The sequence below is a fragment of the Lagopus muta genome, chromosome 13 (genome assembly GCF_023343835.1).
Source record: "Lagopus muta isolate bLagMut1 chromosome 13, bLagMut1 primary, whole genome shotgun sequence".
In the NCBI taxonomy this organism is placed as follows: Eukaryota; Metazoa; Chordata; class Aves; order Galliformes; family Phasianidae; genus Lagopus; species Lagopus muta.
Genome location: NC_064445.1, coordinates 8,467,808 through 8,483,706, shown reverse-complemented (window position 1 = coordinate 8,483,706; position 15,899 = coordinate 8,467,808). Strand labels below are relative to the sequence as shown.

Sequence of the window (15,899 nt, the reverse complement as noted above, 5' to 3'; positions counted from 1 at the left end):
ATTGAACGAATTAAATACAAAACCTGCCCACCAAATAGCACATAAATAACAGAAGTTACAAAAAAAATGCCATTTACCTTGGATTTGCAGGGACTTATACTGAACAGTAGCCAAAAGGCAGATTTTAGGAGATTGAAGATTATGACAAATATGACAGAATACTGTGTCTTCTTCAAGTAAAAGGCACAGTAGCAGGAACAACTAATTTTACTCAGGTTTTATGTTACAGATTAGGTATTTTCACTTTCCAATAACATTAGTTGCAATGCAGTGGTTCAGGTGCCAGAAAACTAAAACACACAATGAGAGAGGGACAGAAAATATGAGAGTTTCACGGAAAAGTCTCACTAAAAATGAGGAGACACCCCCCAAACAGAAAAACTATTTTCATTTTAAAAAGAGGGAAAAGAGGGGTCTTCATTTAGATGAGACTTTTCTGTTTCTTCCTTTTTTTTTTTTTTTTTTTTAGATCTTTGTATTTAAGTAGCACAATTTTAGTTGAATGAAAAATTTCAGGAGATTTATTTTTACAGATTTCTATGCTATGCTTTATGGCTTTTTTATTATAAACAAACAGTAAAAAGACCTTATTAAATAGCTCCTCTTTGTTTTATTAGTACTAATGCTTTCTTATTTGTCAAGAGAATGTATTTTCTGCCTCAAAGTACTGTAACAGCCTTCTTAAAAATGAAACGTATGTATTTTTCAAATTTCTGCATATTAAACAAAGTAAATGAAGCTGTATGAAGAGATACTAAGTTCCTACCTTAGAAACTAAATCAATATTAAATCTTCTGCCTTCTCTAACAATTTGGGAATATGTGATTTTCTTTGGTTCCTGGGCAGAAACTTCTGAGAGTGCAGCTTCACTTTTTCCCAATTCCAGAGTGGATTCGCCAGATGCTGTACTATGAGAAATTTCAGAGTTTACTTCTGTAACGCTCCCTTCTGCTGCATTTGGTGGATCTGTGCTCGTAGCTTTATCTGATTCCCAGTTCTCAGCTCCAGGAACGGAGCTCTCCAGTGGTGAGCATTCTTTTTCCGGTTCTTCAGCAACCTCCTCAGCAACAGAGGTTCCAAAGGCAGGCACCCGTGCTAGTGCACCAGCTTCTTCAACATCTTCAGCTGCATCCTGACTGAATAAAAACACAAGGGGAAGAAGAGAAAAAAACCAAAAAACTTTAAGAGTCTTTAAATCTTGTTTAAAGTTTTGAGCCTGTGCCAGGAACGGAAACCTCAACCTCCTTCTTAAAAAGCATTAGAATTTCTTTATCCTGGCCAAATCAGGTGTATTATCCACTAATGAAATCTGGTTCTTAGGCTGACTCAAGAGGAGTACATTTACTGGAGAAAGACAAAATAGAACACTTTTGTGTCCTTATTTAACAAAATCAAAGCGCAGAATGAACTTCACACGAAAATCAAAACTCTCATAGCCGTACCCAGTACATACCTACATAAACAAAATAAACGGAGTAATGAAACACTGACTGGGTTTTCTGTAATTAAAAAATACAATGTAAAACAACACCACCACCTCCAACAAGCGTGCAGAAGAAAACAGAAGTTCTTTATATAAACAGAGGCTACTTCCTGCGCATTACTGTAAAGAAACACGGAATTTTGAACTGAAGCTGAAGTTAAAAATTTACAGCAACTTCGTCAGCAATCAAATGAATCAAATCAGCATCATTGTAAGTGAAAAGAGTTCAGCAATAATTTCACATTATCTTTTTTATCTTTACACCACAAGCCATTAATGCATTGAATAAACAATTTAATTTTGGATGAAAACTAACAAACTGTGATTTTAAAGGTGACCTGCACATGTATGGCATGAAATTTCAGTAACTATCAGGATGCCTAATATTCACCAAACAGCAAGGAATTATTCAGCACATATAAAAATGCTCGCTAGTGCATCAGTGGACTTAAAGAGGGAAGGAGGAGGCAAAGATTCTATTCAAGTAAGGAAGGAAGACAAATTCTCTCCTTTATACTGTTACTCGCTCATCTCACGTGAGCTCGGGCAGCTTTTACAGGCTGATGAAAGTAAGAGTTGGTGCCACAGCTTGCGTACAGCCACCAGGAAGCACTCATTCCTGAGAGGGGTAAAACACTGCCCTGGGAAATAATGGAATGGGTGTAAGGAAGAACTAATTAAACAAATCTGTTTCTGCACATTCATTTTTATCTGCTTTTGCTTCATACTGCAAACATTAAATAACTTTAAAATGTAAGGGACAAAAAAGCTGTCAAGTGCTCTTTAAAGAGTACTCTCTACTAAAACTACAAATGAAGATCAATTGTGGGGTTCTCTTTGGGTTTGTTTGTATTATTTTCAGGAATTGTGAACATTAGGTTTGCAAAGATACGCAAATGCAGTAACAGTGAATTTTTTATTTAATCCATCATAAATTTTTATATAACACAGAAAGAAAAGAAACAACTCTTGATTCTGCTTTCTCCCACGCTTAATATACAGTCCAGCCAATTCTCATTTTAAAGATCCTCCTATTGCTTTTAAAAGATCAAAATTTGGATTTGCAGTACATTCTCTTTTTAAATACCACTGAAAAGCAGTATAGCAGAAATGTATATTTACATATTTTAACTCTATTCAATTCCCACTAAACAAATATATAAATCTACATGATTTGCATCTCTATGCATTTTATAACGAAAACCTGTATATAATCTAAATTCATGACATTCTTCCTATAGGAACAAATATCCCTGACTAATGTAAGAGCTGTCCATAAAAATCACTCAGGTTGAACTTTTGTACTGACAATTCTTCTGCTAATTCAGAAAAAAAATAATACATCTGCAGACAAATTGTTGTGTAAATTTAGAATATTATCTTCCACCATTCATCAATTAATGGTACTAACAAAGGGATATCTTAAAATGAATGTGTCTTATTAATGCCTTGCAACAGCAACCCCTTCAGATAGGTCAAATGAAAAATTGCCAACCAGCTGGTTAATTTATTCAGCACAGGTGTTCACTATTTATTTTTCAGCCATTCGCCTTTTTTCAATACCGCTTGCTGTAGACACAGTATTCTTTTCCTTTGATGGATGCACTTTGTTCTAAGGCCATTCATTTCAGATTTGCACTGTGTATATTATACTGCTACCCAGCTGTTTATTCTTTCAAAATAAATGTTTAATGGTTACTTCATAGGAGTTATAAAAGTTAAGCAAAAACAACAGAATCTAGGCAGAATGTTTAAGTTGTCTGAAACACAGTAATTGATTCTCTCAGAAAGTTTAAAGTTATTCTGGAAAACTTTTTCTTTGCTATCTTTGCTAGGTTCATTGAACTTATGGCTCTTTCTTGTAGGGGGCTGGTTTCTGTGTGTTTGGTTGCTTTTTGTCTGATGATACAGACAGCATGCTGCTTTCAGACTAATGTAAATGCTTAAAAGCAGATGCAGGACAAAATGGAAGATTCAAGTATTCAGTACTTACTTCTAAAAATTGTGAAATCTTACTGTTAAGGAACTTATTTTTGAGCCAGCCACCAGTCAATAAAATACCGTCCTAGGAAATTCACTTTCAAAATTAAGGAAGTATGAAACTTTAAAGATGATTTAATATTGATTCTGAACAGTATTTGTTATGGCAGTAGGATTACAATTACAATACTCAATTGATACCTGCTTTAAAATAAGCATAACATTTTACCTGCAGAAAAGGTCTAGCAACCATTAACATGCAATAAACAAATTCTGAGCCTGTGACCTTCATACTGCAGAAACTGCATTTATGTATCGTTTTTGTTTGTTAAACTGTTTGTGACATTTAAATAAATACATAGATGTTTTTATATGAGTACCTATTTGGCAGTGCTTCCTTCAGCAACCTAAGATGTTTACTAGAAGACTCAGGGTTAAACTTGCATAGTTCACCCAGAGAACCTTTCCAGAGTTCAGAATAACGTTCAGTTCAGAGCAAAACCCAAGAGACAAAAATAATGAATGTAAAGAAATTCAAAAATTGAGACCCCACACAATTACCATTTGTTATTACTACAGTTATGCACTGATCAACATTTTTGCTTCACAAAGTTACTTCCTTGCTTTCCTAAGTTTTCAAATGACATAACATGATTGTGATAAGCTACATCCTCAGTTTTAAGATGGCATACCATTCACAACGTACTTCTGCAATAAGTAGTCATGAAAGTAAATGTGTATTTCCAACTGAGCAAGTATTTTTTACATGTCATAGGTAAAGTAAGGGATGAGTTACCTTACTTCAAATACAAAACATTTGGGGCATTTTTGCTTTTTAACTTCTGTTGAACTTCCAGAAACCTCTGATCATGCAATTGTTGACAAAATATCATGGCTAAGTACTGTTAAACAGATTAAATACAATGAATCTAAAAAAATGACAAAGGACAAATATCACTGTAGCATTTTAGCATAGTCAACTATCTTACAGTTACAGTACTATGGTCCATTTGCATTTCCTGTTCTTACATGATCTCTCTTTTTCACAAACATACGTGTTTAACATTTAGTAGGAGAATAAAACCTATTAACCAAATTAAGAATGAAAAAAATCAATAGATGGTAGATTATAACAAATGAGGAATTAAACACGCAACATTTACTGAGATGTAAATTACTAGATAAAAGTTGGTCAACAAATCACACTGGATTCAGATGAGGCAGTTTAAGAAGGACCAATTGGTTTCAAGGCAGCGCACGTGATTTCAACAGAAGTACAAGCAGATCATGGACATTGTAGAGTTCACAGTTACTTTTTTAGACCAACTGGAAGTATGGTAGGGTGGTGAAGTACTTGAAGCCAGAAACACAAAACAATAGTTTAACAGTGAGCATATGAAATTATTATGTATTTCTATATTTATACTTACTCGCCAAAACAGAAAGCTTCTACATGCTGAATAGTTTTATCCTTCTTATTAAGAGAAATAACTTCTTCATTCTCAAGGATCAATTTTCTCCAGTCTTCACACTCATCCTTGATATCCGTATTTTGCTTACAAAGAACAATTATGAAATTACATTTTGTACTGTGCTGGTTGTTCTTGATCTATATAAATCTATTCCCAAATAATCTGTTGTACCTCTGTATATTTAAAAAAAAGAATAAAAGAATTGTTTTATTTAATTGTTTTAATGCCTTCTCCATACAGATTTTTGGAGTTAAGCAAGTTAGAGTTGGTTACTGTAGCAGAGTAACATTTGTGCTAAATCTAGCTCTAGGGATCTGAAAATAACATTAAGAGAAATGCAAGTTTTACTAAAGATTTAATATAAATTTGAATACAGTCAACTGTAAGACAAGTTTCCCACAGTTGGGTTATTTCCAAATCTTGAGATAGAAGTCAGTGAACGGAGACCATATTAGAAAATACAATGATCTGGGTATTATGTTAATCTGTCCACACAGCAATCTCTGAGACACACAACAGAATGTTGAGAATATTCCATTTGGAGACTGAGCAACTCCACTGATTATGCCACAAGTTAGCACTTCATAATAGTTACGAGAGCAAACTGAAGAAGTTCCATTTTCTAAAGAACAAGAAGCTCATAATGCCTCATTAAATAATATGATTAGTCATTGGCCAATATAGTCCAAATGCTCAGACTTCTAAATAAATAGGCTCTATTTTATTTTATTTGTTATTTATTTATTTATTTATTCTATTATATTTGTAACATTCCACAAAGAGAAAGAATATTGTGATAATACCTCGTAACAAATTATGCCAACAACCGGAATTTAACGACAATGATTAAAAATCATTTGAGAAATTTTTACCTGATTTTCTTTAATCCAGGACAATAATCCTGAAAAACTAAAACTGGCCCAGTTTCCACCATAGTAATTTCGCCTGGAAAAAAAAACAACATAAAAGAATGGTGAAACGTGATGGACAGAAATCATACAGCCTTTTCAGACTCAATGAAAAAATAATTGAATTTTGAGACATTCAAAACAGACTTTACAGTTATAAACATTAGTGTAATATTTCAGAATTCTCAATCAGATGTACAATCTCAGTTTACATTCATCTCTGACCAAATAAATTGTTGCCCTATATCCAATTAATCAGAGGGGAAGTTGAATAATGCTGAGACAGTACATGGGTTGCTTTAAGTAAAAGAAAAGTATAGTTTATGCTTCTTCAGCCAACACTGATCCTTTAACTCAAGTATGTACATCGCTACAATCATTTTATTTAATGGGGAGCCAAATAAATACACCTGCAAGTTTCAGCTTCAGTTCTCAGAATAGGCAACAAGGGTTTTCCAAATATATGTACCACACATAGCTTTGGGAAGGGCAGGACTCACCAGCTTTGTTACACAAACACAGCTAGTTTGCTTCTGACTGAAGCTGAGCTGAAAGTTAACCATTTCACTGCGTGCCATCTCTAACACATAAAGCTAGCTGTGCAAGGAAAGGTTAAGTAAAATCATCTCAGGTACAGATAGCAAAACCCACAACTCTGTTACCCATTATCCTAACTAACAGAAAAGTCACTATTGTTTATCTACATATCACAGAACAGACTATGCTTACTACAGACTGTTGAGATGCTATGGCAAAAATCACGATTAAGCTGTATATGCTGTAGGTGGAGCCAAAGGAACTGATTCATAGAAAACACTCGCACCTTCTTGATTACTTTTCAGTTTATATTTATCACCTTCTGCCTTGAAAATACTAGCTTACCCATTTAAATAAAAGAAAATCAACTGCACTGTTGTTAACCAAAGATCGTCTCTGCTCCCTGCCTTCCTGATTTTTCTAAGTACTTTTCTAAACACCAGCTAGATGAACTGAATTTTGTTACCACACATATCAGATACTAACTACTGAATAACCAACATAGGAAAAAAATGCAACTGTACCAATTGCATTTGATAAAATCAATAGTATTTGCAAAATAAAAAAAGCTGCTTTGGGATTTAACTCTGTTCTCTAGCACTGTATTCCGGCACTTCAGGGGAGTGAAGGGTACCAAAATGCCCTCTGGAAAGGATACTTAATGCTGCTGCATACACTGAAAAGAAGGATTTTGTAAGGAGGGTATGTTTGTTTCATAAACCAATGCAAAGACTGATAAATCCAATGAATTTAAAACATTATCATCACTACTTCAATTTTTGAATTGCATAACTATGAAAAAAGTAAAAACTTAAATTTGTGGTTGCTTCCACTGTTTCAGATGGGGACGTTTTTGACAAGGCTTATCTGTACTGACAAAGACTTAATTAAGAATGTCAGTCCCTTTACAGTACCAGAGCTATGCTCTGTACTAAGTTGCTTACTTAGCATATGAAAGACAGATGTCTGCTAAACAGTGCCTAATTGTTCCTGACTAGAAACTGACCTAAAAAAGTCTTTCAGCTTCTGCAAGGCAACAGCAAAGAACATAAACAGGACATCTTTTGCAAAGACAACAAAATATAACATTTACTGAATTAAAGTGGCTCAAACAAAAAACCACATGGTTTAAGGCTATGAACTGCAGAGCATTCGGTATACACTTGAAGGAAACTCAAACTGTTTATCCATACATTTGGTTATTCCAAGAATGACTTCATCTGTAGGTGCTATCAACGAGGAACTCCAATAACTTATAAAAGGGAGTTCAAAATTGATTCATTATATGAATGATATGGGAGAGGCTTAAAAGTACTTTTGATTTGTATCATTTTGAATATAAAGAGATAAAGATTAAGTCTATTACTAAATGCCTGATTGTGCTAGATTTTAGTCTGTGAAAAAGCAACCAACAGTTAAATGGAACGACAACTGTCCATTTCTTTTTCCTCAAACAGCACAGGTTATTGTCTTGCTTCTTCTTAAGATTCCACCGAATCAATCCCCATATATTATCTGCCACTTCTGGGACTTGCGAAACACCACAGCCACAAAGATTTATTTTTAAGGGAATCTGCTGCTTTAGCTGCAAGTTTTCTTGAATATGGAATACAATCTGGCTGTCAGTGCAAGCCAGGCCATCAATCACAGGAATTGCAGAAAACACCTGTCTAAAATTAGGACTAGGTTTCCTGAAACTATACCAATATAAATCCAATAGTAATTAGAACAAAAACATTTCGGTGAAAGAAATTAATATATTATTTTTGTAGAAAGTTACAGAAGTTTGTGAGCTGTCAGTCATCTGTGATGAAAACATTCCTCTGCTCATCAGGTGGATTTTCCTTTGAAATTGCTTTCCATTTTAACCAGCACTGATGTGAATCAATGTTTTCAACACAGCACCCCATAATTCCATTTTGAAGCTCAATCAGTTTTGAGAGGATGGTGCAGTCTTTCTCAAACGGCAAATGAATCACAGCTGTCTTCTGGATCTGAGCACCATTCCGAAGTTATGTTACACAACCTCTAATATTAATCTCCACTGGAAGCACCAACTTTCAGATGTTTTCCCCCCAGCATTTTAATTCTTCCACTCTGTATTACGTGGTAAACCAGGACTGTTTAATTTTGCTATAAAACATCACAGAGTAAGGTAGACAAGATGTGATTATTTTGATAACGAGCAAAGTTCTTGTAAAACTCTTGAAGTAATTTGAAAAAAGTTTATTTATTTTACAATTTGGAGACCTTTGTAATAAAATATTTTGTTATAATTAAAGTGAATACAGGCTAAAATAAGGAATTAATTTGAGTAATGGTCAAGATCAAAGCCTAATTAAAGCTAGAACACCATCCCCAAATCTTGAGCACTGAAGTTCTTCCTTCTCTTGGTGCACTGGCAGACCACAGAGACCAATTTTCCATTTCTTATGATTATAACTGAATTATCCTCTTGATGAGGCCATGAAACACTGAAATACGTAGTTGTGCCAACACACATTCTTAAGGAGTAACTGTTTAGTTAGAAAATATTTTTTCTGTCAAGTAGATAGAGAACAGATTCTTTCTTTGCACAGCAGAAGTTATTCCCTATATGCTATTTGTTCAAAACTCCTGTTTTAAGAGGAGCTTCATATGAGTTAAAATAACCTGCTTATAGTTCTGATTTTTCTAATCCAATATCTAGATTTCACAGCTAACATCAGAATTCTCAACCTGTATTTTTGTCAGGTTTTAGAAATGCAACCCAAGTACAGTTTCACCTCTAAAAAAAAAAAAAAAAAGCTTGATTTTCTCTTCTATATTAGTTTGTGATATTTTTCCTCATTATTATCACTTTTTTTTTCCCCCACAAATACTCTGAAAGAATTCGTAAATCCCAGCCTAGAGCAGTAAAACTGCAAATTGTTTCCAGCATGTCAGCGTTTCTGGAATCTGAAGCAATACCAAGTGTTACCTTCTGAAGACAGAGTGCAATTTTAGAAACTGAAAACTTTTGAAAGCATGATTTCTGTTCTCACTCATGTTTTATTTGAGTATTTCACAGACAACCCCTGTGTAAGAAGATTGCCTCTCTGAAAGCTGTGTCTTAACAGCCGTGGTGTAACAGTCAAAGATGGTGATGCCCGACAAAAAAGCTGCTGACACTTCATGCTTGGTCTCAAGAGCTGCCGCTGTGTCTGCCTTGCATTTGATCTTTCAGAAGGAAGTCTCTTGCCATCAGAGTAGCTGTCTTTTGCAAAAGAAGTTACTGCCACATCGATTCTAAGGATCTCAAAACAAAATGACTTCTGTTTCAAACCCATAAAGTTTCATGTGCCATCTATTAAGTACACAGACTTTGATTTGAAATTCCCATTCCGTCACAGTAAATGTGTTCTGGAGCATGGAAAGTTCTCATGCCAAGAGAAACAGTTAAACTCAATGTCCCTGAGATCCTCCAGCTCAACCAAAGGGTGATGGTGGCAGTCAGTTGTACTACCTTAATTACGCTGTATCCTCAGATAAGAAAAATAGCAAGGCTAATGATCACAACCCAGCTCAGACAGTTTTATTCTGTAATACCTGAGTTCATATTCCAAAACAACATAAAAACTGCTTTCTTAGATAAGGTTAAAAGATAGGTGAATTAAGGTTTTTTTTGTTTTGTTTTGGTTATTTTTTTTGCCTAGGTTTCTTTTTGGAAAGTTAAATATTCTTTTGTTTTTCTTGGAACAAAGTGATTTGGTTTGGAAGCACCTTTTTCCCTGTTTGCTGTACTTACACAGCTGTGTCACTTCACAGAAGATCAAAAAGAAGACTACATGGAAACAAAGGTTGTGTCACATATTTTTAAAAAGTTATGAAAAAAAACCTGAGACAGACATAGTATGAATTGGAAGAAACTGCACAGATATTTATCTGAGCTTTTCAGTACTCAGATAAAACAATTTTGGACTTCAGGAACTTTTAAGTGCTCCACACTGAATCAAGATCAAAAAATAAGAAAGACGAGGTCACAACAAGCAAACAGACATGCGAAAGAATTGAGAATAAGAGAGAAGTTAAAATCCTCTATCTTGACAGCCTTCAAATTAAACAAGATAAGAAGGACATACAGAACACATTTATGATCTAAAAATACTATGTTATAGATGCTGAAAATCAAATTAAAAACATGTAGCTAAACATACCTCATCTCCAGTATCTCATCTTCAGTAAAGAAACCAGTACATAATTTTATTCATAAAAGATGATAAGCAAAGGACCAAAATTAGAAAACACAGTGAACCAGCAGGAGAATATCCTATGCATATGAACTATTAGTGTGGGAGGTACAGTCACTTAAAGTAATCAACTTTTAGTCTGCTCTGCCTTCCTTCAACATCTTTGAGTTTAAACGAGGTGCCGATCTCCACATTTTAAATTGCAAATTACTTCTCTAAATCATTTAATATCTATCCTTGAAAATTCACACGTCAACAGCTCATTAATATCTACAGTAAATGTAGCTCTCTAAAAAGAACCACAGATTTTACGTTTATTGAGACAGATAGCTGGCACAGAGAAATAGAGCTCCTTCAATTACCACTTGGCAGAAGCTACCTCTAGTTTAAAATCCATCTACAGGAATTTATGGCAACACTGCAGTGAAGTGACTATTTTGAATAAGATTAGCTACTGTTGATAGCAATGCTTGGACAGTGTTTATAAATCAAACTTAGAACTTAGTATTTTATAATAAGCCACTTCAAAACTATCTACCATAATCACCTATCCAGTATATTATGATAAACACAAACATGGCTGGAGATTAAAAGCAATAAAATGATAATGAATGCAAACAAATTATAAACAAAGACTTCATCCATATATGTTTTCTAGACTTGTACCTAATCTAACTCAGACCTCTGTGGAAAACAGAAGACAGAAATTAATTGGAGTAGTACATCTAACACAAGTAATTCAGTAACACAACAACTTATTTGCTTATGCTTTGAAAACAATTTTAACAGATGATCCTTCAAGACAGGAACAACACAGATCATTAAAGTGATATTCTGAACATAGACAGATTTTTATTGATCAACTTTCAATATCTCAGTAAAATAAAATTTGAAAATTTAACAGGAAATTAGCCTACTGAACTAGACATACGCAAAGTAAGATTTACATGTTCTAATTCAGATGAAGTCTTAGAAAGTTTGCCAGAGATACAACTTTTCACTTCAAATTCAAAGGGCATCAGGTTTTTTTGTGCATATTTGTTATTGTCATTGTTACTTCTGCAAGAACACTATCACGCTTGAACAAGAAAAGCAGACGTATGAAATGCTGTCCTGTTTATGAGGGGTTGCATGGCACAAACACTTTTTTTTTTTTTTTTTGGCCAATTTCAGGATTTTCGACCACCATTCAGTGACCACACCACCAATTACAACGCCAGCTGCTTTGGAGTGAAAATCACCTCACTTAAGAACACCTTTTCCTGACCTAAGGAGCTTGCAGCCTGCACAAGAGTTGCAAAATAACTCCACAGGAGAAATAATTAAAAAAAAGGAAGCATTTTTTTATCATAATAAAAGCATTGGTGAACCTAATCGAGCATATTTAAGTCCAAACATTAATAAACAAAATCCACAATTCACAGTTCTAATTGCCAGCTTCTCTAAGTTTTTTGAAAGGTTCTTCATCTGTGCATAACTTTTGCTAGGATGAAGTGCATCACCTATCCTCACTCCAGCCAAGACAGGAAGCCAGAGACACTGAGGACAGTTAACAGTCAACTAAGCAATCTCAAATTGCATTTCACACAAATTTTGAACTTAAGTATGAATTCATACTACACACAAGAAAAACTGGTAGGTCCTTGGAAGGGCTGTGGGTAAAAGACATTGCAGAAGTTTAATTTTGAAGCAGTACAGATCAGAATGAAGTGGAGAAAACGTATCCTTGTTAAGCTCCTGGTATGAAGCGCACGGAAAACTGAAAGCACGTATCTTATCCTTGTGAAAAAGACCCTAAACCAAGGTGAGGGCACACGTGCAATTAACAAGAAGTTTAGAAGAAAGCAAGACCTCAAGAATGATGTGAAAACAAAACACTGCAAACAATCAGAGCATCCAGGCTCACAGTAGTTTTGCTGTTAAAACCTCAAAACCTCCACCTGTCATTCTACTAAAACTCAACTCCTACCAGCAGGAGAAATAATGGGCTGCCTGTAACTCAACTCCACTGGTTATGAATGGAGTTATGATTTTACACTTACACATAATTCTTTTTTTTTTCCCCACTTCAAGTTTTACCAAATCATCTAATTTGGTCACGTGTAGAAATATTTACTACAATTGAGACGAAGTATAGAAGTCTGTTCAACCTCATAAATTTATTATGCATTTTAGGCTACGATGATATTTAGCAACAGCAGAGCCACTGAGGTAGTCCTTGCTTACTGCTTGCAACCCTTTCTCACAACTGCAGCAGCCAAACTCAGGAAATCATACTGTGTAAGCACGCTAATGACCGGACTGAAAGCAGCAAGGGAGTGGGAGACAGCTGCAGTTAAGATGAGGCTGCCAAAAAAAAATCTATGTAAATCATACCCTGATAATGCACAATGAACTATATCAGTCATAGTAGGGGTGCCTAGCACTAAAGTCGTATGAAATACACTGCATTTGTTATCAACCAGAAAAGCACAGACAATAAAGCAGCCTCGAATGCTGCTCAGTAGTAACCAAGATTGTCCCAAAAGTCAGATGAGAAATTCAGAGCCTTGAAGGTGTAGATAGGAGACAGGGGTATTTTAAAGGTTTGTGTGGTTATCTGAAGCTCAAGAATTTGTCTCATGTGTGCCTCAGAAACCAAACCTGTAGACTTGAGTCATGACACTCAATTTTGCTGAGCAGTTGTACAAATAAACGAGGCTTCAGAGACCTTTTTTTTCCTTAAAAGCAGCATACATCATAGTGTAAAGTTATAAAGTTTGTAAGAAAATTGCTATATTTGGCTAATTAGTAAAGAGAAGTAGTAAAATGAAAGGATGCTATGAATGCACTACTCCAAGTGCTCCTGCAAATCCTTTATTTCAAAGTGTAAAAGAAGAACACTAGTGTTCTGCACTCAAACTTATTCAGTATCTGATGAAGACAGAAACAAAGAGTGCTCTGTGAATCCCTTATCAGCCAGACTTCACAATAACCAACTAAAAAGCCAAAACACTTGTATTATCTTCTATAGGCATTGAAACTTGATACAAAGGAAGCAGCAGTAAAACATCAGTCATCAAGTAATAATGGCCCAGTTTAAAATCATCACACAATGGGGTATACAATAAGGAAGGGCATTAAACCTGTAACTATTCCCATGAGAAAAGAAGCTACCAATAGCATCCTCGACCATATCATGTATGTTACAGATTACTAACATCACATGCAAAAACTGCAAGCTTTACTGATGGAAATCACACCAAAATAGAATAGAAATTTCTTAATGCCAGGTGAGCACAGGATACAAGGACAGAGTGACCAAGACACAGACAGATTTTTAGCCAATCTAACTCTTAAAAAGATAAACTATTCAAGTAACTTACGAATCAACATGAAGAACCCTCTGGCCACTTCTGGCACATGCTGCTGCAATAATAGATTCAGGCAGACCTGCAAGAATACATGCATTTTTTAGATCTCAGTGTGCTAAGATAGCTTAAAAGTTGAAATAAAATTAGAAATCTGTTAGCAACAAGCAATTAAAAAATTAACCCTGTCATTAAACTTTTTAATAACCTTATGCTACTGAAATAATGAATGCTAATCTGTGTCCTAGTTTGCCTTTTAGCATCACCATATTGAATGCAACACTTTAATTACTCTCATATTAGTAGCATAGCACATACCACTTGCAAACAGTACCACCTCTGAGTTAAAGCTCATCACCAACATCTTCTCCTGGTGCCTCGCTGCCTCTAACCAGGTTGAGCACATGCCAGCATAACCATACCCAAATTTCCAAGGGACGTGCTGTAACTGTATCCCGTCAGGTACAAAGACTTACAATCTCAGGTTATTTTTGTTCCATTTCTTTCACTTCAAAGTGACTCACAAAGTGATGACTGTGTCACAACCCACTAAAACAATGTTTTTAAATTTCCAAGTTTATGGTTGATGTTGCATCACCTTGCACATTGCCCAGGGATGCACTGGAGGATATGAGGGTATAAACCTGCTATGATGGCACAGAACATCTGTGCAAGCCAAGTTGTGTTTTGCATGATGCTGTCTCCTCTACACTGTCTGCTGGTAAGTGAATCTAGCATGCATGGCTCTCAGAATTACAACTGGATTTGGTCCGAGATGGAACTGATTGTTACCTGCAAAAGAATGCCCAGGAACACACGAAAGTTCTGCATGCAGACCAAGAATCAAGTGCAAACAGAAAAGATACAGTGACAGTGCAGGTGTACTTCACAATTCTTAGATGGACATCTTCAAAGTGGAATTGTTGTCAAAGTCACTCAGTTATGTTCTCACTATACTTGGAAGTGTAGCAAAGAAAATATTTCTTCTATCAGCAGCGTCCCTTTGAATGATACGACATCACCAGGATGTTTAATAAACTAGGCTGTTTTATAAGTTCTACTTCTACTCATTAGATGCTCAGGTGCAGTCAGATGGCTTGGACTACTGGATCTATGGCTGTTTAAATAGGTGATTCAGTAAAAGGGATTTATATTCTGCAGGCCTACTATTATGAGACACTTATGGTATGTATTGAATTAAAGGATAAGATTAAAAAAGTGGAAGAAGTGTTTCAGGATCAAACCATTTTAAATGATTGAGTTGGTCTTTATTAATTACGGAAATTAAAAAGCAGTATAGATTAAATCTAGCAGGACTCAGATACATGAGACCATAGTTTCATGAGTTCTATGAGCCAGCAGTGGCATTTACTACTATTCTAAATCTGTAGCCTAAATCTTAGGTTTAGAGAATCAACGTCAGTAATTGGGAACATCCACAAAATGCCTGAACCGAGACTTCAAAGTTTTTGTCTGTTTGTTTTTTAAAGTAAGCCACAATATACAGACTGTTCTAAAGAAAGAGATATGGAGAAAATATGTAAGTGCAGCATGCACTTCAGGACAGTCACAAGATCCTTCATGTGCACAGCCAAATGATACAAAAACACCACAACGCTACACTCAGCTAACCTCCACAGGTATTTATACACATGCATATGTTATATGCTTCATTTATTTTCACTAGTAACTGTCTGGAGCAGAACCCTCAAGCACTGTTTTGTTTGCAGTTTCTGAAAAGATTTTCTTTCCCTCATTTAGGCACAGAGACTATCACTCTAGAAATGCAATTGAGAAACTTGTTTCTCCTTCCTTATTGATAAAAGCCAATGAGAAAGTGTTGTAAAACATCACCAAGTGCTGCCTGGCTGACCAGGACTGGAGTTATAGCTACTAGGGCATAACTGATTGCTTTAAGCTTGATCCAATTGATACTGTGTTGGAGGTCTGTTCTTCCATTA

The 15,899-nt window shown here is 35.3% G+C and overlaps 1 protein-coding gene across 1 annotated transcript in view; it reads right to left on the bottom strand.

Annotated features, from left to right (window-relative positions):
- CHM (CHM Rab escort protein) overlaps nucleotides 1-15,899 on the bottom strand; it is a 56,647-nt gene that overhangs the window by 33,374 nt on the left and 7,374 nt on the right. The window contains exons 2-5 of the mRNA XM_048959544.1: nucleotides 13,954-14,020; nucleotides 5,808-5,880; nucleotides 4,894-5,018; nucleotides 767-1,136 (exon numbers count right to left, since the gene is read on the bottom strand). Coding sequence (XP_048815501.1) covers nucleotides 767-1,136; nucleotides 4,894-5,018; nucleotides 5,808-5,880; nucleotides 13,954-14,020 — 635 coding nt within the window. The remainder of the gene's footprint in view (nucleotides 1-766; nucleotides 1,137-4,893; nucleotides 5,019-5,807; nucleotides 5,881-13,953; nucleotides 14,021-15,899) is intronic.